Here is a 23,488-nt window from a genome sequence, read left to right on the forward strand (position 1 = left end):
GTAGCTGGAAGTCAGGAGACCTTGCTTTGAATCTCAGGTCTGCCTCTGAAGAATTGGGTTACCTTAACCTTTCAGAGTCCCCTCTCCCTGGTCTATAAAACAATAAGGAGGGGGTAATTGGATGATCTTCCAACTCTGACATTCTCTGATTCTCTCAATGTTGCCTCTAATAGCAAATGCTGGGAAAAAATCACATTTCCACAAATTGACCTTCTAACCTGATTGAGTCCACCAACATGAAGACATGTAAATAAAGTGAGAGGCTGTAATTCATATCACAGATGCCTTTGGTAGAATAATTTCCCTCCTTAATAATTTCTGCCTTCTTAAGATGGTAGATGGAACACTGGAAAGAGACAGTACTTGGTTTTAGGATGCATCTTAATTAGCAGCAAATTGGGTTTTACTGGAAGGTTTCTGAATGCACATGATCACAGTATTTTGTCCAATGACTTAAACTTCCAACGATATTGAAAAAGGATATGGGAAGATTAACCATTCCTAACTACATCTGTGATTTCTCTTGGACCATTCGAGATTTAAACCTCATGCACTGGCATTTTCTTTATACGCCTGGACATCTCAGCCCTGGGTGTAATAAGCCAATAAGGGGTACAGATGATTAAGACTGATTACCTATTAAGTGTCGTGTTTTGTGCCAGGTGCTGGACCTGTGTTACTTGTTGCCTCATTTAACACCCGCTGTAGCAGATGCTGTCAGCCACACCATACCTTTTCTGCACTCAACGTGCTGAAGGTTGCTTACTTAGGGCTCCTGGCTGGCTGTGGAAGCACGTTTGGCCTCTGAGGACAAGTCAGACGTGCCTAAGAGTCACTGCTGCAGAAGCAACCCTCAACCGGTATCAGACAGAAATTTGGTGGATAAATAACTCCAGCTTCCTCACTACTTGGTTCGGGTACCTCCGAGGCGTATTCTACACTTGCTCATGGAGTTCCTCAGAGGGACTGAGTTCCAGTTAGCGTGGTGGATACTGACTTGATAAACACACCCTTTATTGGCTGCCTTCTACCCTGGTATTTCCTGCGATCCTATTCCAGATAAAGGACTTACTCTCAAATCCTTGCCTCAGAATCTGCTTCTGGGAAATCCAAACTAAGACATCCTCCAAGATCCTAGGGAGTAGGTAGTATTAGTGCTAATTTATAAATGGAGAGCCTGAGGGTCAATGTGGTTAAATAACAGTTGTTATGTCTTGGTACTGGGGTTTTGCTGGCTTACCTTCCTCTGCACCAGTGGTTCTCAACCAGGGGAAATTTTGTCCCCAGGTGACATTTTGAAATGTCTAGAGACATTGTTGGCTGTCACAACTGGGGGTTTGCTGCTGGTACCTAGTAGGCAGAGGCCAGGGATCCTGCTAAACATCTCACAATGCACAGTTCAACCCCCTGCAACAAAGGCTAATCCAGCCAAAAAAGGTCAACAGCGGCAAGGCTGAGAAATCCTGCTCTACACCCAGTAAGACTAGCTGTTGGATGGTAGCTCTCTTGTGTGACTTGTCTGTTGTATTTCACTCCCAGGGCCAAGCTGTGGCTCAGCTGTGCTCCACTGTCCCCAATGTGACTGTCTTTGGAACAGCTTCTACTTTCAAGCATGAAGCCATCAAAGACTCTGTGACTCATCTCTTTGACAGAAATGCAGACTACGTGCAGGAAGTGAAAAGGTAAGATGTTTGCTATAGAGAGCACCAGGATGGTCCCTGCACTTCTCCCTTAAAGAACAGGAGCATTCATTTAGAGGAGGGCTAATAATAATCGTAATTGTAAACATATATATTACTAGTTCTGTGCTATTTCATACGTATTCACTCACCTAATCCTCTCATCAACCTTATCATTACCCCCATTTTGGAGACGATAAACCCGAGGAACAGAGCAGTTAAGTAAGTTGCAAAGCTAAATTGTGAGAGCTGCTATAACACTACCTTAACACAGAGAAGTTTACTTCTCATTCATTCATGTAACAGCCCCAGGGAATGTGGACTCCAACCTGGGTGTGACTGAGAGCCACCAAAGGACCAAGGTGGTGACATGATCAGATTCGGGTTTGGAAGAGTCACTGGTGCTTCACAGAGAACGAATGGGAGGGGACATCCGTCTGCTGGCTGTTGTGGTCTCCCCGGGGGACACATTGCTTTATAACATGATCCATAGTCCACGTATGATCCTGACAGCCCCGTGCATGTCAACACAGGAAATCAGATGGAACACCCAGCTGCCGCCATGCTTTCAGATGATTTGTGTGTCTCACCCCCTGCTGATTCCCAGGCTCTGCTCCACTCACAGCTCCTGGGGGGATTCAGCAATGTCCCAGAGCCACTGATTCTGTATTTTCATTCTCCAGCACAAAATCAGAAGGTACAAAGGAATTAAGTTGTCCGGTTAGCACAGCATCATAACAAAGAAACAATTTCCTCCAAATCACTGATTAAGATGAAAAATTGAAGGGTTGGAGGATGGGAGATCTGGTTGTTTGAAGTGATAGATTTAGACCAGATTAGGTGAAACTTGGGAAGTTTTTGGAAAGGAGAGTCTTCTGACAGTCTGAATTCTCAAATTTTAAAAAAAATTTTGAGTGTCAAGATTTGCGTGTCATTTAAGGTTGCCCCAGTATTTCCCATGTGATGTGAAAAGAAAGCTTTAAAGCTAGATATTGGAAATTTACCACCCGTTTCTCAGATGTCCAGAGATTGCAGGCATTTTTTTTTTTAAGTTAAGTATAGTTGATTTACAATAGTGTGTTAGTTTCAGGTATATAGCAAAGTGATTCAGTTATACATACATATATATATATATATATATATTTCAGATTATTTTCCATTATAGGTTATTACAAGATATTGAATAGAGTTCCCTGTGCTATACAGTAAATCCTTGTTGCTTATCCATTTTATGTATAGTAGTTTGTAAAGACTTCCAGAATATATCTTTGCCTACTTTTATAAACTTCCTTCCTTTAACTTGCATCTTTCAAGCTGTGGTCTGGAAAATGAACTACCACTTTCCCTTCAGCCATCTTTCCTTTCACCCTCTGAAGAGATATTTCTTCAAGCATCCTTTCCTCTGTTCCTGCACTGACCTGTTTAATAAATACCAAGTACCTAGCAGGTACTCTGCTAGGGCAGGAGATCCAGCAGAAACTACCTTGACAATCACTGTCTTCATGGGGCTTGGAGTCTTATTGGGGAAGAAGGGACAAGAGATATTTTAAAAATTCATTGATTTATACTTTTGATACGTGCTTTGGTGGAGAAATGCAAGGTGCTAGTGAAATAAACATAGGCAGATGGGGAAATCAGACATGTCATCCACCAACGAGTGAGATTTGGGCTGAGAATTGAGCGCTGAGAATTTGGCCAAAGGAAGAGCATTTCTGACCAAGGAGAATGGCATGTGCTAAGGCCCGGGGTCAGGAAAGACTTGGTCAATTCAAGAATCTGAAAGGAGACTAGTGCAGCTGGAGGACGTGGTCAGAGGATGTGTGAGGTAGCAGGAGAAGAGGATCAGGAGGTGGCAGCTCTTCTGAAGAAGTGACAGTCCATAACCAGGGAGCCTCTGCAGTCCCCATGTCCCAGGTAGCTACACCATCTCCTCATCCCCTCAGTGTCCTTGACCTGCTGCCTTTAGCCCCAGAATCAGTGACTTCTTCTGATGTCAGAAGAGTAGAAGGTAACAGCATCTGAGACCCACCTGCCCACCACCTTCCTATAAAAGTGACCTTCAACAGTTCCTTCCTTACATTCTTAAGTAGATTCTGGGATTAGCCTAAAAATGACTGGGAAGCTGCAAATATGTTTGTACTCTCTGTCCCACGAATCCTACCCTCAGGATATAATCCCAAAGAAAATAAAAGCCACAGGTCCACGTTGCTTGCTGCAGACCCAAGCACTGCTTCTGCTTCATTGTAGGTGCTCAGGATGTGACGACAGGGTGAATTACAGCATTGTCTGTAAAAGCTAAAATTCAGAACCAGCCCCCACTATCAACAGAAGGGAAACGGTTCAGTAGATTACACTACACCCACACACTTGAGTATTATGCAGCCCCTTAAAAAACGATAATTATGAAGACTCTGTCAGAAAATGAAAAAAATACCTGTGGTAGCATATTGAGTGAAAAAAAGCAGAATGCCAAATTCCAGCTACACTGTGATCACAGCTTTGTATAAATTCTTGGCGTGTGAGGGCATAAAATGAAAGGGGAAAAAAAATCCACCCACTGAGATGCAACAGGAGTGGAATGCTGAGTGATTTTTCTTCCTTTTCTCATCATGGATATTGTTTGTTACACTGTGCTGTGTGTAATCAACTAGAAAAAATAATAACATAAAATTTCTTGGGATGAAAATTCTTTTATCCACCAGTCACTCAATAAGCTTCTTTTGAATATGTTTGCAGCCTAGAGCCAGGCATTATAAAGGGAATAGGGGAAAAAAATATTTATAATACAGACATAACCTTTATGTCACTTCCCCCTTCTCTGTTCCGGAGGAGAGAGAAGAGGATGCTTGAAACCAAGTGGAAGAGTTAGAAGCCTTGAACTGTGTGCATCTGACTGTAAGGGCTTTCAAAATAAAGAGGGAAGAAAGACCAGAGAGCACGCCAAGGGGGACAGCCCCAAACGCGTGCTTGAAGAGTGGGAACTATTTTAGTCGGTAGAGAGAGGTAGGGAGCGAGTCCCGGGCAAGGTGAAGGGGCACCAGGCTTTGTCTATCTCCTCCCACTCTGCGGAGCATTTCAGTGAGATCATTGTAGGTGCATCCTGAAAGATGAAAATTCCTTATCTTATATAGAGAAACTGAGACCTAGTGGAAATTGACAAGAGTCTAGCCACCAGGAGAGAACAGAGAGAAAGCGGTCAAGAAAGGATTCCTAGAAGTGGTACTGCTACGTGCATGTGGGAACCGTCAATAGTAAACTTTTACTAAGCAGCCTACTGTGCGCCAGGCACAGTGCTGGGCACTCTGACAGCGCCTCATCCCTCTGTCACGAGCTTGGAGGTGATGGTTAAAGCTAAGGTACAGATGAGTTCTCAGAGAAAAGGGAATTCTGAACGAGAAGAAGTGTGTGGAGAGCCAAGGACCCAACTGGAAATGAAAGTTACAGTAAAGGGGAATTAATTTCTCGACAAAGTTGAAGGGCTGCTTACCCAGTAATGGCTCTATTGCAACTACCACCACTCAAGAGAAATTCTCCACTGATCCGAGTGGATGGGAAGCAAAGAGGTGGTATTCTCAATAAAGGAGCAAGGAGTTGGGGACCAAGGAAGGACAGACAGGAAAGTCTCGGATCAGCAATCCCAAAATATCTTGCTGCTGAATTAGGCCCAGAGAATCTCTGAGCTGGGGCTATTTCTGCTTGCTGTTTAAGTCTGCAGAGATTTAGGAGAGAGGGAGAAAGCAGAATAGGAACTGTTGCCTGTAACCCTCTGCCCTTACCCTCTCTGCTTTTATGTAATTACACTTACACATATGCAGGCGAGGCAGACACTCCCAGAAATTGGGGGGCGGGGGTGAGCTAAGAAATGAGGATGGCCTCTGTGCCTCTGATGGGCTACCTGCTCTGCTTGTGATATTCATGATTATTCCATTAAAAGATGCTGCTAAGGTGCTTTTCAGTGTAAGGATGACCAAGGGAGGACCTGACCCAAGTTTATTTGCGGGGCCTGGAGCAATTTAAGCAGACCCACTGTCCAGTTCCGTCTGATCCACTGATTGAGCTTATAAGGACTGAACAGGGGATGGAGCGCTTTTCAATTTTGCAACTCTCACCTGAAGGGACATTGCTGGCCTCTAAAGGAGCAATGTCTGCTTAAAGGTTTGACTTCCTCAGGGCCCTGGGAGTGACACCTGCCTCTACCCAGCTCCTCTTCCACAGAATCCATCTCCTCCCCCTCTCTTGGCCCCCAGTTCACCACTGACCTTCTAAAGGATGCAGTGACAGCAATGGGGAATGAATCTGTGGCTTATTTGACCCCTGTGCATGGCCAAACCCTGTCTTGCCTGATTCAGCTATAGAAATGCCAAGAGAGATGTGGGAGGAGCAGGTGGCCTGGATATGCAGGAGACCTGCAGTGTCTCCTTCCAGTGTAAAGCCCAGTGGAGCAACCCCCAGCTTTGCTCAGCCCTCGCTGGGAGCTAGAAGTGGCAGTGGTGGTCACCCCTGGGCTGGCCACAGCCCACCCTATAAAACCCTACTCCATCTCTGGGGCCCTCAGTTGGTTTCTGGATGTGATGGATCAAACCAGGGTCCGCCCATTTCCCACAGTCACCTGACCCCACTGAGCCTCAGTTTCCTCATCCATCAAATGGGTATAACAAAGGCCCTGAGTCTCAGGGTTGGCATGAGGTGTCATGAGATGAGACTTAGGAAGGCTCAGTGCTGTGCCTGGCACTCAGTAGGTGCTCCTGAATGTGGGACTTCAGGAATAGCTAGAAGGTCAGAATGTCTGGCGTGGTTAGTGGGAGGTGAGGACGGGGAAGTGGGCAGAGCTTATGGTCACCCATTGCTGTGGGCCTGCCCTGCATTTCTGCAGAACCATAGTCCACAGGAGAGAGCAAGAGGCCGAGGCGGGGCAGCTAATGCAAGGAGATGTGATTGGCAGAGGAGAGAATGCGGACCCACAGGCAGAATACGGGTATGAGGAGCATCAGGAAAGAAGTGAGGAGCAGAGAACGGGCGGGTCCATCGGGGGTTCCCTGGAAGGTGTGCACAGCCTCACATTTGGGAGGCTGCTCTTAAGCATGGGCGGCATCCTTCAGGCAGGGGGAGAGATCTTAGGAACTGAAGTTCACAGGGAGGACTTGATGGCCCAGGAGGGCTCAGTTCCACACGAGGGAGCAAACTTGGCAAAAATGGATCTGGTCAAAGTGAGAAAAACAGGTGCAGAGCTACCCGGCCCATGATGCAAGGTGGGGACCTGATCAGCGGGTCTGCAGCCCAGCCCAGAGCCCCCCACAGAGTCTGTACTCAGACCTCCCGCCTGCCTCTCCAGCCTCACCATGCAGCAAGCTCCCTCGCATCTTCTTTACTCCAGTCTTCCTGCCTACCAGGCTCCTCCTGAATGGGGCTTTTGTACATACTGTTCCCTCCGCCTGGAACACTGTTCCCACCACTCCTTCCCTACCTACCTCCTCCAACTGCCACTCATCACTTACCCAGGGACATCTTCTCTGGCAGCCCTGATTGGGCAAGCCCTCAATTTAAACAGCTTCATAGTACCTTTGTGGCACTAGACCCCATTCACTCTCAATTTAATTTTTATTTGTTTAACTGTTGATTGATGTCTGCCTAATGTAACCTCTAAAAGGGGAGAAATCAAATCCGTGTGGGCTCACCATGATACCCCCTGTGCCTAGTGTGGTGCCAGTGCTAAATATTTAAGGAACAAATTAATTACTACTGAAAAAAAAAAAAAAAAGGCTGCCTCGACCTCTGAGTAACGGGTTTAGACGAGGGGTTTCCCAAGTGTGCAGCTGGAATCAGCAGCATCAGCATCTGGTAACTTCTTAGAAATGCAGCTCCCTGGGCCCCACCCCAGACCAAGTACAGCAGAGCTAGGAGGAGAGGGAGACGGAGGGCAAACTGCAATTGTATCTTCATGGGCCCTCCAGGAGATTCTGACACACATGTAGGTTTGAGATCCACTGGCTTAACTCCCTGGTTATGAATTTACAGGTGGGACTTGAACGGACACACCCATGAGATAAGCACTCTATTGGGTGGGAAGCTAAGCTGATCACTTTGGAAGAGCCTTTGTAATGGGCTGGATTTTGGTTAAGACCTGAGGGCTTTTGAAGGGCACATTCATATCAAGACTCAGGTGCTCCCTTCAGCAGCACATATACTAAAATTGGAATGATACAGAGAAGATTAGCATGGCACAAGCATGCACAAGAATGGCACGCATATTCGTGAGGTGTTCCATATTAAAAAAAAAAAAAAAAGACTCAGCTCTCAGGGGCATGGAGCAGTCAACTTAGTGTATGAACCCAGGAGATGCATGTGTAATTTCCTAGTTGGTGACACTCTGGACAAAGCCGTTGACGTCAGTTAGTGGCAGTTCCTGAACTTCGCTGGGGGATGAGGGTGGGGGTAGAAAAAGTGAGCGATGTGCTAAGACAAGGTAACCCTGCAAAGGCACAAGCCTGAGGAAGTGCCATTCTTGTCTGAGCAGAGCAGGACCCAGCCAGAGTTGGGAACTCTGTGGGTAGGAACATATTCCCTACAATCCCCAGAGCCTTCGGGTTTTACCACCCCTCCTGCATAATCTCTTTTAACCCAAGAAGCCCAGTAGATGTTTGTTAAGTACATGAGTGAGTGAATTAATAAATGTATAAATAAATGAATGGAAGAAGGGATCTTCTTCCTAATAGAGTACAAATGTGGATTCCCTCTGGAGCCCTCCGTCACTGTAGGAAAATCCTCTCTATTTAACCCTTTTCCTCTAGGAGTATGTTTATAGGTTGAACCTGGAGATTGGACAAATAGAAGTTTGCAAGTTAAATTAACGTGCCTTTATTGCTTCACTGAGGAGGGAGGTGGAGAGGGAAGAAAGCCAATCCCTGGTAGACCAGAAGCCCCATGAAGACAGGGAGCTTGATGGTTTTATCACTCTTCAGCACCTTGGACAGAGCCTGGCACACACCCCAATTTCCACAAATATGAGCTGTTGATTGACTTACGGAGCAACTATTATGTGGCTGGCAATGGGCCAAGCACCACATCTGCCACCTCACTTCATTCTTAGCACAAAGAAACATGCTAGCTCCACTTTATTTTATTTTTTTTAACTTTTAAAAAATATTTAATTTATTTATTTTTATTGTTTTTTGGTTGCTCCAGGTCTTAGTTGCAGCACATGCTGGATCTTCATTGCAGCATGCGGGATCTTTAGTTGCGGCATGCAGACTTCTTAGTTGCAGCATGAGGACTTCTTAGTTGTGGCAGGCATGTGGGATCTAGTTCCCTGACCAGGGAGCGAACCCGGGCCCCCTGCATTGGGAGTGCGGAGTCTTACCTACTGGACCACCAGGGAAGTCCCGCTAGCTCCACTTTACAAAGGAGAAAGCTGAGGCTCAGAGAAGTTGAGTGAGGTGGCTAGACGGACTGTGATGTGCTCTGCTGGCACCACCAGCCAGGTTCTTAGCTGTCTGTGGCTTTGTGCAATTCTGAGAGTTGGACTCAGGAGGATACATCCACCTCCCGGGCTTCTGCCCTATTTATTTCTACTCCCAGAGCTCTCTCTGTTCCTGATTCTGGCAGTAAACAGTATGACACAGGAAGGTAAAGGGATTGACAGTTTGGTCCCTGACAGGTTACAATATTTTACTTTGTCTTCTCCCCATTTAGAATCTCTGCTGAAGGAGTGGACATTGTTTTGGATTGCCTCTGTGGGGACAACACTGGAAAAGGTCTCGGCCTTCTCAAACCACTGGGAACCTACATTTTATACGGTGAGCACTAAACAGAAGCAGGGGACATGGTCGGCGACAGGCAGCACCGCACGTGTGCTTACAAGGGCTCTGAAAAATGAGATGTGTTGATATGTTGGCATAATGAGATGGGGGTGGTATTAATATTTTAATGTTTTCTATAGCATCGCTACTGTTTTCAATTATAAAGTCCCTACTGCCCTATTATCCCATGAGCATTTCTCATTCTAAAAGAAATAAAGCAAGGCCAAGCCAAGGTAGTGACAAGATGGGACTCGACCCACAGAAGGTGGCACAGGTGGAAAATACTGATAGCTTCAAAGGAAGTTCCAAAAATGAAGCAATAAAACAGCCATAAGAGGATGGAGAAGAGTGGCTAGGATGTGGTGGTTTTAAAAGGGAGGAACTTCACTATTGGAGATGAAGTTGCAAGGTACAGAATCTCCTTCCTCTAAACTACTCCTGTATGTCCCAATCAAGACAGAAGCCCCGGATGGATAGAGCCCATGTCTGCCTCTACATTCACTTATATGCTCTTGGGTTTGGGAGGATTCATGAGAGACATCTGGGAGCAGGTTTTCTCCAGCAGAATGAGACCCCAGAGACTCCTCTCCCCCCTCTTCTTCTTCTCTTTGTCATAGGCAGGTAAACCAATTTAAACATTAGTCTCTGCAAAGAAAAAAGCGTATCTGAAGCCAGGTGTCACATTCCAAAGCCAAATGATCTGGGAGTTCTCCAATGCTTGAGATTTTTGGCACTCTGTCCCATGAAAGTAGAGTAGAAAATTGAGCCTTAGTTCTGCATAACTCAGAAAAAAACACTCATTTCCCTACTATTAGCTGAGAAGCTTATAAAAGAGATATCTGAGAGGTATAAGTAGTCAAGCATCATTTTGTCATCATCAGATCATTGTGACAGAAAGAGAAGGAAGAAACTTTCATTGCTGGAGTATTCTGGCATTATGAGTAGTGGCCATGTATTTGAAAGTCTTTAGCGGTGGATGCACAGTTTTTAAATTATTACTATTGATAAGAGAAGCTATAAATGTCAGTGTAGGGATATTGGCTATGACTAACACGTGAGTCAAATACAGATGAGCATTTTATCCGTCCTTATTCATTTACTGGTTCTATTTTTGCCCCAGGTCCATGACGTCATTTTGGTGTATACAACTCGATCATATCACGAGTATCTAATTTATTACATCAATTACTTGACTAAGTAATCAAAGCCTAGTGCTGTGAAGCTTGTACCCCGTAAAAGTCACCCCATAAAAGGAGAAGCAGTGATTAACTGGCTACTAGTTTACCAAGGCCAAAGAACTAAGTTTAAGACATACATTGTTTTTTCATTTAACGGTTCTCTGAGAGGAACTTACTCCCAAATCTGTGGGGGGAAGGCAGGAAAGTCGCCGAAAAGGCACCACTAAGGTATAGTATCTCTTAACCCCCGCCCAACCCAGAACAGCAGAAAGGGGTTTTTCCTTTCTGTAAGAGCATGTTAGGGAATCTTTCCTAACTCAACTTCCTGTCTTAACTCTGAATATTGTTTGTTCCCATCAGCAAGGCTCCGTTCCCCACACCATTGGTCTCAAGTGGTTTTCACCTTTCTGCCCAGACCTCTTTGGAACTCACACATGGGTCACACCATTTCCTTGGCTTGTGAACCTATTTTCACCCTCATCTGCTCCTCTGTACCCCATCTTTCCATCCATCTAAATTCTAATTCAGCCCCGCCTCTCTCCACTACTTAAATGCCCAGCCAAGGTCAGCTCCCCAAGCCCCTCACTTGCCGAGGAATCAAATTCAAGCCATAAAGTAATATCACAAAGGAGTTCATTTCTCGGTCTCAGAGAATGGAACCAACAAGACATTTCAGCAACTCATCATTTTATTATAATGTTGGCTTAAATCACATTTTTGCCACGTGACCTGTTGTCCAAAGTAATGATAGTCACCTTGAGAAATGTTACTTCCTCTCTGATCCAGTGATACTTAGTTAAAATTAAGTCAACTCGACGCCACCCACCCCCTCCAATTCCCTCATTTTTCCAAGGCTGACCTAAATTTCTTTTCAAGTTCTTGACAGTTCTGGGCCAGACAACTGCCATTCTTCCATGCAAACCAAGAGATGTTGATTTTCGTTAGCTTGATTTGGGAATCTTCCATTTGCAGGTTCATCCAACATGGTGACTGGAGAGACCAAGAGCTTCTTTAGCTTTGCAAAATCAGTAAGTATCCATGCACGTCTAAAGTACGCTGGTGGTGTGGTGCTTGGCATGTTGTAAGCTTTTCCATCCAAGGACATGGACCGAATAGCCTAAATCTTGTTTGTCCTTCATCTGCATCATTCATTTGCAAGAAAGCCTGCATTCTCAACCTGCTCACCACACATGGACAGGACTGTGACTTGGGCCACTTTTGTCCAAATGAAGCAGAGAAATGAGAGTGCCCGAGAAACTCCAGAAAACTGTATTTTGATTTCAACAGAGATTGTTTAAGTGTTGGTATTTTTAATCACTGGTCAAGAATAAACTTAGCATTAGTGCACTTTACTTGGTCCATGGAGAGACCAGCCTTTCAGTTTGGCCACTTTCTGACCAGGTCTCTAGGGCTACTTGAGATTTCTCCGTAGCCCCATCCTACTGGCTGGGAGAGACAATAGGACTCGACACTTTTCGCAAGCTCCTGGGGTGACTTTTTGACACAGGCGAGTGTGTGAACCACTAGCTTACGTGCTCATGCTCTGAACACAGTGGTTACTGTGTCTTCAGTTGAGAAGCTGCATCCCTGGGCACTCACCCCACCACGAAGCTCCTCAGGTCTACATTCCCACCTGGAGCCACACTTACTAGAATTAAACTAATCTGGGCTTGAACTTCCATTCTGACGCCTGTCCCCGCCACAGGGGGTCGCCGTGTCTCATCAGAGCTTGCCTTCGTCCTCTCTCCTCTCAGCCTCTTCAGCAGCCAGTGAGGCACTGATGGATTCACTCGCTTTGCAAGCACCTTCTGAGCACCTACTATTTGTGGTGCTGTGCCAGGCACCAGGATACCACAGCGAATGAGACAGGTGCATTTGAGGCCCTTGGGACTCTTGCGTTCTAGTGAAGGAGATGATGAAATAAGTAATACATATTAATAAGATGATTGTAAATAGTCATAAAATCTCGGAAAGGGATGAAAACAGGGTGCTGAAGTAGAAGACAGCAGAATGGGGTGGAAGCACTATGAATAGAGCGGTCAGACAAAGCCAGGGAAAGGGGTTTAGAATTTACTCTTTGTGGCACTGTGGGATATCCATATGCCCCCAAAGTGCCAACACTGGCTGCCAAAGGCTTCATCTCCAAACACTCCCTGATTCTGGAATGATTAGTACTCCCTGCCCTGTGAGATTAGAATTAAAGGGCCTCGGTTTGCATTTGAGCTTTGAAGTTCAGGTCAAGGTTATCGCAACTTCGGGATAAACAGGGGAGCAAGAATGGAGTCTAATGAAGGATGCTGTCTGGAGCGTGTCCCCTGAAGACAGGCTTTGTGTCACTCGCAGCTGTTTTGTTGCTGTGGCTGTAATTAACACGATGCTGACGGCCTGCTGTAGGGAACCAAATTGGTCCCAAATTACATACAATTGTAAGAAGTGTTTTCCCTTTCTCCCCTGCATGCACAATCATAACACACAGCGCTAATGAAATAATTGCAGTGTGCCCATGTTCAGTGAAGGCACTCGTGAAAGCAGCCAAGATGGAGGGTACGATTCTCCTGCTCAAAGCAAGGGTGCCGACTACCAGAAGCCTTTATAGTTGGAGGTCAAGAATGAAGACTGTTCCCTTTCAGAGGCCGGGTTCAATATTAGTTGTTCAGTTAGAAGCAAACTGAAGGTAGGGCATGCTGAGGAGTGGGATGATGACCTTGTTCTGGAAGGTTCTAGAAAGGCATTTTCTTCTATACATTGGAGAAAGCCTTAGAAATTAAAGGCATATTTGGAATCATACAGGAATTTCTCACTCAGCTGTCTTAATGATGTTCCCCCTTAAAACTCTTATGGAGCTTGTGTTCACATGCCATTTGCTTTTAGATCTTAACGATGACGATAATAGCAAATGAAGTCAACATTTTGAGAGCAGTCTGACTCCAAATCCAGAGCTCTTACTCCCTCGATCCAAAATCTCTCTCCAACTTAAGGTGATAAAAATATTTCATATGTATAGAGCACGTACTATGCACCAGACGCTGAGCTAAGTACTTTGTATGTATCAACACATTTATTCCCCATGACGACCCCATGAGGTACAGTAGGGAAACTGAACACAGAGAGGTTAAGTGATTTGCTTAAAGTTGCACAGCTAGCGAGTGACAGAACTGGGATTCAAAACCAGGCATTCAGCTCTAGAACACAAACACAACTGGGCAGCAATTGCAGCTTCGGCAAGCATTTCATTTCACAAACGCTTTGTGGAAGCGCTGCAGATACACTGAGAATCAAGTTACTAATCATTTCTCTACCTTTGCTTTTGTGGCAAGCAGCCCACCGCCAAATACATCTCTCTCCTAGAGCTGGCCCCCAGGCCCTTGGGGAGCGTACTTTGGTTAAAAATGTGCATGAACCTTGTCCCTGTTTACAACCTGTCTTTCTTACACTTTATTTTCCAACAATCTGATTTCCCCACTTAAAAAAAACAAGATATTTTACTTTTTTGAGCTTCCTAAATCCTGGAAGGAGGCAGGATGTAAAAGAAACACACCAATAACATAACTATTATAAATGTTCCTAAGGGTCCATCACACTCCTCTTTGCCTTCTGTATTAAACTATTAAACATTTTGATCTCTTAGCACCCTCTAGAAGCTGGACCTTTTGGATTTCTAAATTCTAACCAGCACCAGAAGAAACACAATTAAATCAGAACAAAGCAGTTGGATCACCATTTCTGTAGTTTGTTAATGGATTATCTACTGATTTTCATGTCTGGAGTGGGAGATGAAAGACAGGAAGTAAGGGAGCCATATGTGCCAGGTGTGGGTATCCCGCTTAGGACTTCAGTGCTAGTGACAGCTGGGGCTGGATAATTCTGTTTCGAGGACCTGTCCTATGTATTGTAGGTTAGCAACATCCCTGGCTTCTTCCCACTAGATGCCAGTTGATTCCCCCCTTGAGTTATAACAAAAAACATCCCCAGACATTTACCAAATGTCCCTGGCGGGTAAAACCGCCCCCAGTTGAGAACCATCGATGTAGTTCCAACACTGTGGCTCCATCGCTCCGTTATGCTGTTCCTTCTTCCTATATTATGCTTCCTTCCTCTTCTTTATCTGATGCCCTCTGACCCACCTCTCCAGCCTTGCTGTTGCTCCCCCAAGGAGAGCTGCTCGCGCAGGCAGAGACATCACTCCCACCACGTCCCCCGACCCCTCCCCGCTGCCTTCACCAGCCCCATCACCACCACCGCCATCCACTAAGCCAAGCGCTTCACGCTGAATTCTCCCAGGAAACCTCGGAGGCAGCATCCTGCCACTGTATGTTGCTGAGAAAAACGAAGCACAGAGAATAACAGGGAGCAAACTGTAGAGCCAGGATTCAACTCCAGATCTGATGGGCCCAGCCGTGTGACTTAACATTCCAATCACAGGTGGTCTAGGAGTTGTTTTCGTAAAGGGCTGTGCCCCACCTACATCCCGAGCTCTTCTGGGAAGCACCACTGTGCACCTGTAGCAGTGCCCAGCCAAAGAGGTGCTGACAGAAATACACCAGCAAGAGCCACCACCTGGGCAGCTGGAATCCACCCAAGTGCAGCCCCATTGTCTCCCTGCAACGCTACAAACATGGCCTGGCACTGATGGCTTGTAACCCACACCTTCTCTCTTTCCAGTGGTGGCAGGTTGAGAAGGTGAACCCCATCAAGCTATACGAAGAGAACAAAGTCATCGCTGGGTTTTCCCTTCTAAACCTTCTCTTCAAACAGGGCCGTGCTGGCCTCATTCGAGGAGTGGTGGACAAGCTCATTGGGCTCTACAACCAGAAAAAGGTCAAGCCCGTGCTGGACTCCCTGTGGGCCCTGGAGGAGGTAAGGATGATGTTTCTCCAGCAAATAATCTCTGTCTTTTTAGTCAGCTTTGGGCAGCCAGATCCGATCTTTTATTAAGTGATTTTTCTCCAGGTTTGTTTGCTTTAAATGAGGGTCCTAAAAGTCATTGTCCTGTAGTATAGAGTGCTTTGGATGTAAGAAGTACTTCAAGTTTCGTAGTGGTTCTCAAACCACGTGTGTCAACATGCCATTCATGCCATGAACCCTTCCCGGGTAGGTCACCAAATCTTGATGGGTGTGTTCGATTCACCTTGGTTACAAGAGAGTGTGTACATGGTGCAGCGTCAGTTATATCCTCACCATGTGGGTATGTGAGATCAAGGTCAGGGCGGACAATGGTTCAGAGTTGAAATGATTTGTGTGCCAAGCCCGGATGCTTGGAGCCCCTTCCAGACATTGTTAGCTGTCACCCTGGGCACTGTAATTATTAATGAATTGCTGGATCTAGTGTTTGACTGAGTCTTTTTATTAACTGATCTGCCAAAAGTTCTAGTATTTGAAAGCATTCCTTGATCACAAAAAAAAATTAAGAGCCCCTCATGTCACCTTTAAGGATACTGAAGTGTGAACTGACCATATTGGTTCAGGGGAGATGTGCTAGGAAGAGGCAGCATCTAGAAAATTCTTCAGGACAAGGGAAGTTTTGGACGTTTGGGAAGCCAGTCATGGTAGCTGCCTGTGAGGAGAAAATGAAGAAATGTGGTCCAGGTTTGAAGAGGCATTCCACTAAGAAATCTTCCTAGGTCAGGATGTCATGACCTTGGCTTCAGGGAGCCATGAAGCCCCTGAGAAAGATGTGGGAGTGTGTTTTTTGTTTGTTTGGCTGGTTTTTGCATTTTGCATGGGTGAGTGTCTTACAGTACAAGTACATTTTTGAACTTTGGGGAGTCACCGACACCTTTGAAAAACTTAACAAATATAAAACTCCATGGAACAGATAGTAGCTGTCATCCTGGCAAGAAAGCTGGTGTTATTTGCTTAATGGACTAGGTTGGCCAAAATCTAATGGCTTTCCTAAGCACAGAAATCCCCCCAAAAAAAGCTTTGTGGGAGTCACCATGTAATCAGAGAGGCATGGATCAGGCCTATATATGCCTCTCTGACACAGCAATATCATGAATGATACTTTAAAAACTCGACCACCAAAACCCTTTGTTTCTTATGGTAAAAGAAATACATGCTTATTATAGGAAATTCCTAAATTAGCCAAAAACATAAGGAGGAAATAAACTGCAAGTCCACATTCCAGAGATAGATAACATTGGTAATATTTTGGTTTGCTTCCTTCCAGTCTTTTTTCTACAGCATATGCTCACTGTAATTCAATTTGTTACTAAATCAAATCAGATAATCATACATTCCTTCTGTTGTGTCATTTCTAAGATGGTTAACCTATTGTTATACTTGAAAATGTTTTAATTTAATGGGTCAAAATGTTTTAATTTCATGGATCAAATGTTTTAATTCAATGGGTCAAACATCCATATGGTGTTCACTGTGGTATGTCAGTGGAATAGAGAAGGGCTGGACTGCAGAGTGGCTGGGTCTCAGAGGTCAGGGAGGAGAGAAAATTTGAGCTACCTGAGACCAGGGCTAAGAGATTAACTTGACCATGGAGGAAAGAAGGGGACTTAAGCTCACTGCCCAAAAGGGACCCAACGAATCTGGTAGCATTTAAGTGAGGGTTGAAATCGAAGAGGGGTCTGGTTGGCCCAGTGGGTCCTTGGTTTAGTACTGGAAATCATTCCTTGGTTACAATGCAAGTGAATCGCCAAATATGGATTGAATATCTGTTACATGCCCAACAATGTGCAGGTGTCGGGGGTACAGTGGCAAATAGATGGCCAAGATCCCTGAGTTTCAAGGAGCTCACTTTCAGAGGGGTGGGGAGGGGCAGAAAATACTCAAGTGAACTAAAAATAAGTAGGGTATTCTCCAATTGCAGTAAGTTCTCGAAGGAGGTAAATTAGGGTATATGTTGGCGAGTAAGTGGAGGGGGGAGACAGTTTCCACAGAGCAATATTTTTCAAGCTTTTTTTCATTATTGCCCCCTAAAGAGCTTTTTTAGACTTTTTTTTTCTTAATCAACCACCTCTATGAAATTTTAGTACCATAGATACACCAGCTATCTACCTACCTACCTATCATCTATCTGTTTATGTCCTGTATGTGTATCTGTGCTTTACATACATTAAAAGAGTAAGATTTTAAAAAATCCTCCAAGAATCCATTTTTACCCTTTTGGGGGTGGCCTTGCTCCCACTGAGAATGCATGCTGTAGAGTGGCTTTCAATAAGGAAGGCTAGGTGTTGTCTGAACTGGGACACGAAAGAGGAAAAAACTGGAAGAAGAGTATGCAAGGCAGAGAGACCCTCAAAAGCAAAGGGACAAGGGAAGATAGATGTTTAGCAGCATCTCTGGTCTCTACCCAGGAGATGCCTGCAGCACCTCCCACTGCCAGCTGTGACAACATAAAATGTTTCTAGACATTGTCAAATGTCCCCCAGGTGGGATGGGGAGAGAGGCAGAACCTTCCCTAGTTGAAAACCACTGCTTTAAAAGAAGCCATATCGGTTAAGACAGTCACCAGGAAAACAAAGGAATTATACAGGTCACTAGTCATTCACAGAGGAGAGAAAGAAGGCTGCTGCCATGTTGGCCAACAAAAGCACCCACAGCCACTCATCAGTAACACCCACCAACTTTCTGATGGTTCTCTTCTGTAATGTTTACAGACATCTTTTTAGAGCTGCAGGTGGGCCAAGCTTAGCTATTTATCAAGCCCACGCAGCTCTTCTGGGCTTGAAGAGAATAGAGCATGCTTATTACTTGCAAACCTCCAAAGGAGGACTATAATGATTTTCCCCCCTCCCCTTTGGTAAATGATTTCACAAAATTGCTTCTCAGGCCAGCTCTATAACTTCATCTATGGAATAGAAAGCCCATAGGGATTAAAAGAAAATTTTCTTGGGCTCTCTGAGAACTCAGACTAGAAGATTTAATAATATCAGAGATGATTAGAGTTTCTTTTTAGCCATCTGTCTTTGACTTTATTGTAAATGTAATACACAGGATGAGTGATATGCTGCAGCCTCAGGTTTGCTCCAGATACTAAATGTGCAGCTGTACATAAAGTTGGAAAAACAGTTCAGAGGTGGAAAAGGGACAAAAAATACTTACGTCTGTCAACCAAGCAGCAGACACATTATTGAGCACCTACTATGTGCTTGTACTATGTTAGGATGTCAAGTCTACAGAAGGGATTGGTCACTTGTTCCCTGACCCTTGCGTTTATGATTTCGTTTCAGAGACAACACTAAGACCTAGGAACAATTAGAGAAGAACTTCATTTTCAATCATGGGGTGTTTGTTTCAAGTGTGACTGGATGTGAAAACAAGAGAGAATGATGTTAAGGAAGACTGAATGTTCAGAGATGGTTTTGAGAATGAGGTGGGTTTTGGTTGAGATTAGCAGGATATAAATTCTTAGGATGATGCTGGAGTTAAAAAGGTATTATCAGCAGGAGGGACAGTGTGAACAAAATCAGAGAAGCAGGAGTGAGTATGAGGTACATGGGGTAGAGAGGTCTGAACAAAGCAGAGGAACAGGAATAAAGGAAGAGAGGAAAGAAGGCTGGTTCAGTCAATGGAGTCAAATCTTGGGGGCCTTCACTGCCAGGCAGAGGAGTGTGAGTTCACATTCTGGGTGAGGGGATTGCTATTAGAGACTGTGGCCTAAGGAATATGACACCCTTTGATTTCCCAATTCCCAGAAGCCCATCCTAGTCCCAAGTATGTCGCTAGAAAGATACACACCTGAACTATCCAGTTGTGGCCTCTGATCAAAAATGCCTTTACCTGTCTGTTGTTTAATAGTGCACAGAGGGCTCTGTTATGAGCTGAATTGTGTCCCCTCTCAAACTCATATGTTGAAGCCCTAACCCCCAATACCACAGAATCTGACTATATTTAGAGATAGGGCCTTTAAAGAAGTAATTAAGTTAAAATGACGCCTTTGGGTAACCCTTATCCAATCTGATTGGTGTCCTTATAAGAAGAGAGACTAGGACAAAAAGAGGCACCGGGGATGTTTGCATAAAGACCATGTGAGGACAGAGTGAAAAGAGGGCCATCTGCAAGCCCAGGAGAGAGCCCCAGAATGAAACCAACCTCACTGACACCTTGATCTTGGACGTCTAGCCTCCAGGACTGTGAGAAAATAAATTTCTGTTATTTAAGTCTTCCAGTCTGTGGTATTTCGTTATGGCAGCCCTAGCAAATGGATACAGGGTTGCAGAGAGATCTTGGCAATTTTGAAATATTCTATTAAAGATACTTTACAACATAATTTACATAAAAGTCTGTGATTACACTCTCCAATTATGGTACCATTAGCCACATGTGGCTATTCAGATTTAATTAAGATTAAGTCAAATCAAAAATTCAGTTCCTTGGGTATACTAGCCACATTTCAAGTGGTCAGTAGCTGCATGTGGCTAGTGGCTGCCACATTGGACCATGCAGAGATGGAAGAATGTTCCCATCACTGCAGAAATTATCCTAGAGCTGGTCTATGAGATGATGCCATCCTTCTGTTTGAAGGTAAATTTGTCTCCCCAGCAATCTGGCATGATTACCTTTAGTAAATTACATTAATTATGCCCTTCCTTGTATATTTCTCTTTGCCTTGGCTGTAGTGAAGTTCACTGACCAAATGCAGTCACTTATTTAAGTGCTCCAATCCCTCATTATGTGTCCCCCACATTTTTCCTTTCATGTTAATAGTTGTGGCTTAATTATAATGTGTCTTTCATTCTATGACATCACAAAACCTATACAGAGATGGGTCTGCCTAAAAGAATAAATTAAGGAAAAATAATGTGGTGCTGAGCTTGATAGGGACCCTTATCTGACACAGCAAGAGGTTGACTGGATAAAAGGCAGATTAATGTTGAAATAGAAACAGGGAGGATGGGATGACTCAAGAGAGAAGGATGGGTGGAGGTGTGATTTTCAGTTTTAAAGAAGCCACAGGCTTCACCTCCAACACCAGACTGAAAAGAAAGGATGAAGCCAAGCATCTGAAACATATACCCGAACCAAAACTAAGAGGCAAAGACTCGAGGAGAAACCGTGGAAAGTCCCACTTAATTATGGCAGTTGGCGACTGGCTCGCGGAGACCCTTTTTAAAGATTTAGAAGCTCCTTCAGGGGCAGAGTTGGGGGTAGGGAGAGTACTTAGAAGCATCACCCAGAAGTGGGCAATGCATTTTGTATCATGTGTACTTTGGTTTGGTGGATGGACTGGGGGCAGGCAAGAGGTCGCTGCAGACTTTCAGACCTGGGTAGGCAAGCCCCAGACAAAAGTGGGGGAAGTGAATGGGAGGGAATGAGCAAATGTGAGTCATTGGAAAGGATGAAAATTGGATAGAAAGGACAAAGGGGATGCAAGATGACCAATGGTCTTTCGACCTGGGAAACCAGGACTGGGGGTGCCAACAGTGTGATTTGAGTTAGCTGTGATAGAAGCTGCCGTGAAAAAATTGATGAGCTCAGATGTGATTTTGGTTTAAGATGATGGTAGAACACGCAAGTGATATCCACGGTCAAGTCAAACCCACCATCACATGGAGGTGAGAGATGAAGGCTGGATAATTACAACTACTGCTGCTACTGACATTTCTAGAGGATTTACTACATGGCAGGCATTGTTCTAAATGTTTTGCATGTATTAACTTACTTAAACTCTCCAACAACCCTAAGACCCAGCTACTATTACCCCCGTCTTACAGGTCACAAAAGTGAGGCTTTGGGGAAGCTATACTTGCCCAAAGCCCCTGCTTATAATTGAATTTAATGGAAATTTGAACCCCAGGGAAGTGTGATGCATAGAAGTTATTGAGAAAACATGGCTATGAATAAACTCAACTGAACAAAAGGAGGAGCAACGTAATCATATCAGCAAACACTGAGCGTGGCCTGTTCATATGTGCCAAGCAGTTCTCCCAGCAAGCTCTTCCTATGAATTAACTCATTTAGCCCCCACAATAACCCCGAGGGGTGGGTACTGTTACTCTTCCTGAGATACAAATAAAGAAAGCGGACTTAGATGAAGTCAGCTGCCCAAGCTCACACAGCTGGTGCACGGCGAAGCTGGCATTCAGACCGTGGGCATTAACTTCTCTACTGCAGAAGGAAGAGGGTGAGGACAGAACCCTAGCATCCCCCACCATTCACACAGCAGGCAAAAGGTGAGGCGTCCCGGGCAGGGCAGTGGTAAAGGGACCACCATGACAGGTCGTTAAAGTCAGGGACCGCTGACAAATCAGTAAGTACAGAGCGGCAAAGCCTTTGAATTTGGCCCCGGGGTCATTGTTGACCTTTCAGAAAGCCTTTCAGTAGAATGATGAGGGCAGAAGTCTGAAGGCAGAGGGTCAGGAAGAGAATGCGTGGGTAGGACAGTCTGACAGCCAGCATAAGCCTCCCATTTGGCACTGAGCAGAAAAAAGGGCTGGCAAATAGCCAGGGGGTGCTGGGTCCAAAGAAGGGCTGTTTAGAAAGTAGGTTAGGGGTTGCCTAGGGCTGGGGGCATTTCTGTTTAGAGAGATAAAAATGTTCTAAAATTAATGACAGTTGTATAACTCTGTGAATACACTAAAAACCATTGTGCTGTGCACTTTAAATGAATGGATTGTATGGTACGTAAATTGTATCTCAATAAATTATACACACACAGAGAGAGGGAGAGAGAGAGAAGGGCTATTTAAGGTTGGGATAAGGGGACATGGGAGATGGGAAAGAGGTACAGCTTGGGAAGTCAGATTGCTGGCCTCAGTCCTTACTAATATTCTAGCTGCATGGCCTTATAAAGCCGCACATTCAGCCTGGTCCATCTTCCCAGTTTTCAGATAAGGAAACTGAGGCTGCAGAAGTAACCACTATGTTTGCTTTATGTCCCTTTTTTTTTTTTTTTTTTTTTGCTGCATGTCCCCCTTTCAACATAATCACCCCTGGCTCGCGCACACATTCCCAGTTTCCACGCACATTCTCCCAGCATCCCCTGCTCACGTGTTTTCTGCAATTCAGTCATGCCCCCAACCCTGCCATGCGCCAGCGCTCACCGTGCTCTAACTATCCAACAGATCAAGCACACTGAGTCACAGCTCTGGGTCAGCATATTCATCTGTGGCAGGCTGAGTAACAGCCCCCTCAAGGTGTCCACATCCTAATCCCCAAAGTCTTCGAATATGTTACCTCATATAGCAAAAGGAACCTTGCAAATGTGATTAAATTAAGGATTTTACGAGGGGGAGATTACCCTGGACTATGTGGGTGGGGCTGATGTAATCACAAGAGTCCTTACAAGAGTGTCAGGAGAGCTAGGGTCAGAGGAGATGTGGCAAAGGAAGCAGAGGGAAGGTGATGTGATGCAGGACCACAAGCCAAGGAATGCAGGTAGTCTCTAGAAGCCGGAAAGGACAAGGAAGCAGAAGCCTCCAGAAGGAAACAGTCCTGTGGACACCTTGATTTTAACCCAGATAGGCCCATTTCAAGCTTCTGACCTGCAGGACTGTAAGAGCACATCTGCGATGTGTTAAGCTACTAAGTCTGTGGTACTTTGCCATAGCAGCGATTGGAAATTAATAGGCCGTCCATCCAACAAGGAGCAACCAGACAATCACACCAGTGGGAAGTGAGCCCCGGAGAAGGGTAGCTGGATGGGGGTGTGACCCACCCAAGCATGCGCCACATCCCAGGGGAAGGCCTGGAAGCTGGAGAGAGATGGAGGTTGGAGCACCCAAGCCTCAAAAGACACGCATGAGGCTGAACACAGAGTGATGGGGAGGCCAGGAAGGCCGGCCTTGGGAGGAGGTGGGGTAGGTGGAAGCCCCCACCCATTGCCCACTGCCCCCATCCCTCCGGCCGCACTGGACCACTGTGGTTCTTCAGAAACCTG

At 45.2% G+C, this 23,488-nt stretch overlaps 1 protein-coding gene and 1 non-coding gene across 2 annotated transcripts in view; both read left to right on the plus strand.

Moving 5' to 3' along the window:
- The window catches only part of VAT1L (vesicle amine transport 1 like), a 150,998-nt gene that overhangs the window by 63,953 nt on the left and 63,557 nt on the right, over positions 1 to 23,488 (plus strand). The window contains exons 4-7 of the mRNA XM_059903939.1: positions 1,540 to 1,682; positions 9,369 to 9,472; positions 11,626 to 11,681; positions 15,316 to 15,510. Of these exons, the coding sequence (XP_059759922.1) occupies positions 1,540 to 1,682; positions 9,369 to 9,472; positions 11,626 to 11,681; positions 15,316 to 15,510 (498 nt within the window). The remainder of the gene's footprint in view (positions 1 to 1,539; positions 1,683 to 9,368; positions 9,473 to 11,625; positions 11,682 to 15,315; positions 15,511 to 23,488) is intronic.
- On the plus strand, positions 7,840 to 7,950 carry LOC132354437 (U6 spliceosomal RNA). Its single transcript, XR_009499301.1, has one exon. It is a non-coding gene; the product is annotated as a U6 spliceosomal RNA (small nuclear RNA).

The sequence above is a fragment of the Balaenoptera ricei genome, chromosome 19 (genome assembly GCF_028023285.1).
Source record: "Balaenoptera ricei isolate mBalRic1 chromosome 19, mBalRic1.hap2, whole genome shotgun sequence".
Lineage (NCBI taxonomy): Eukaryota > Metazoa > Chordata > Mammalia > Artiodactyla > Balaenopteridae > Balaenoptera > Balaenoptera ricei.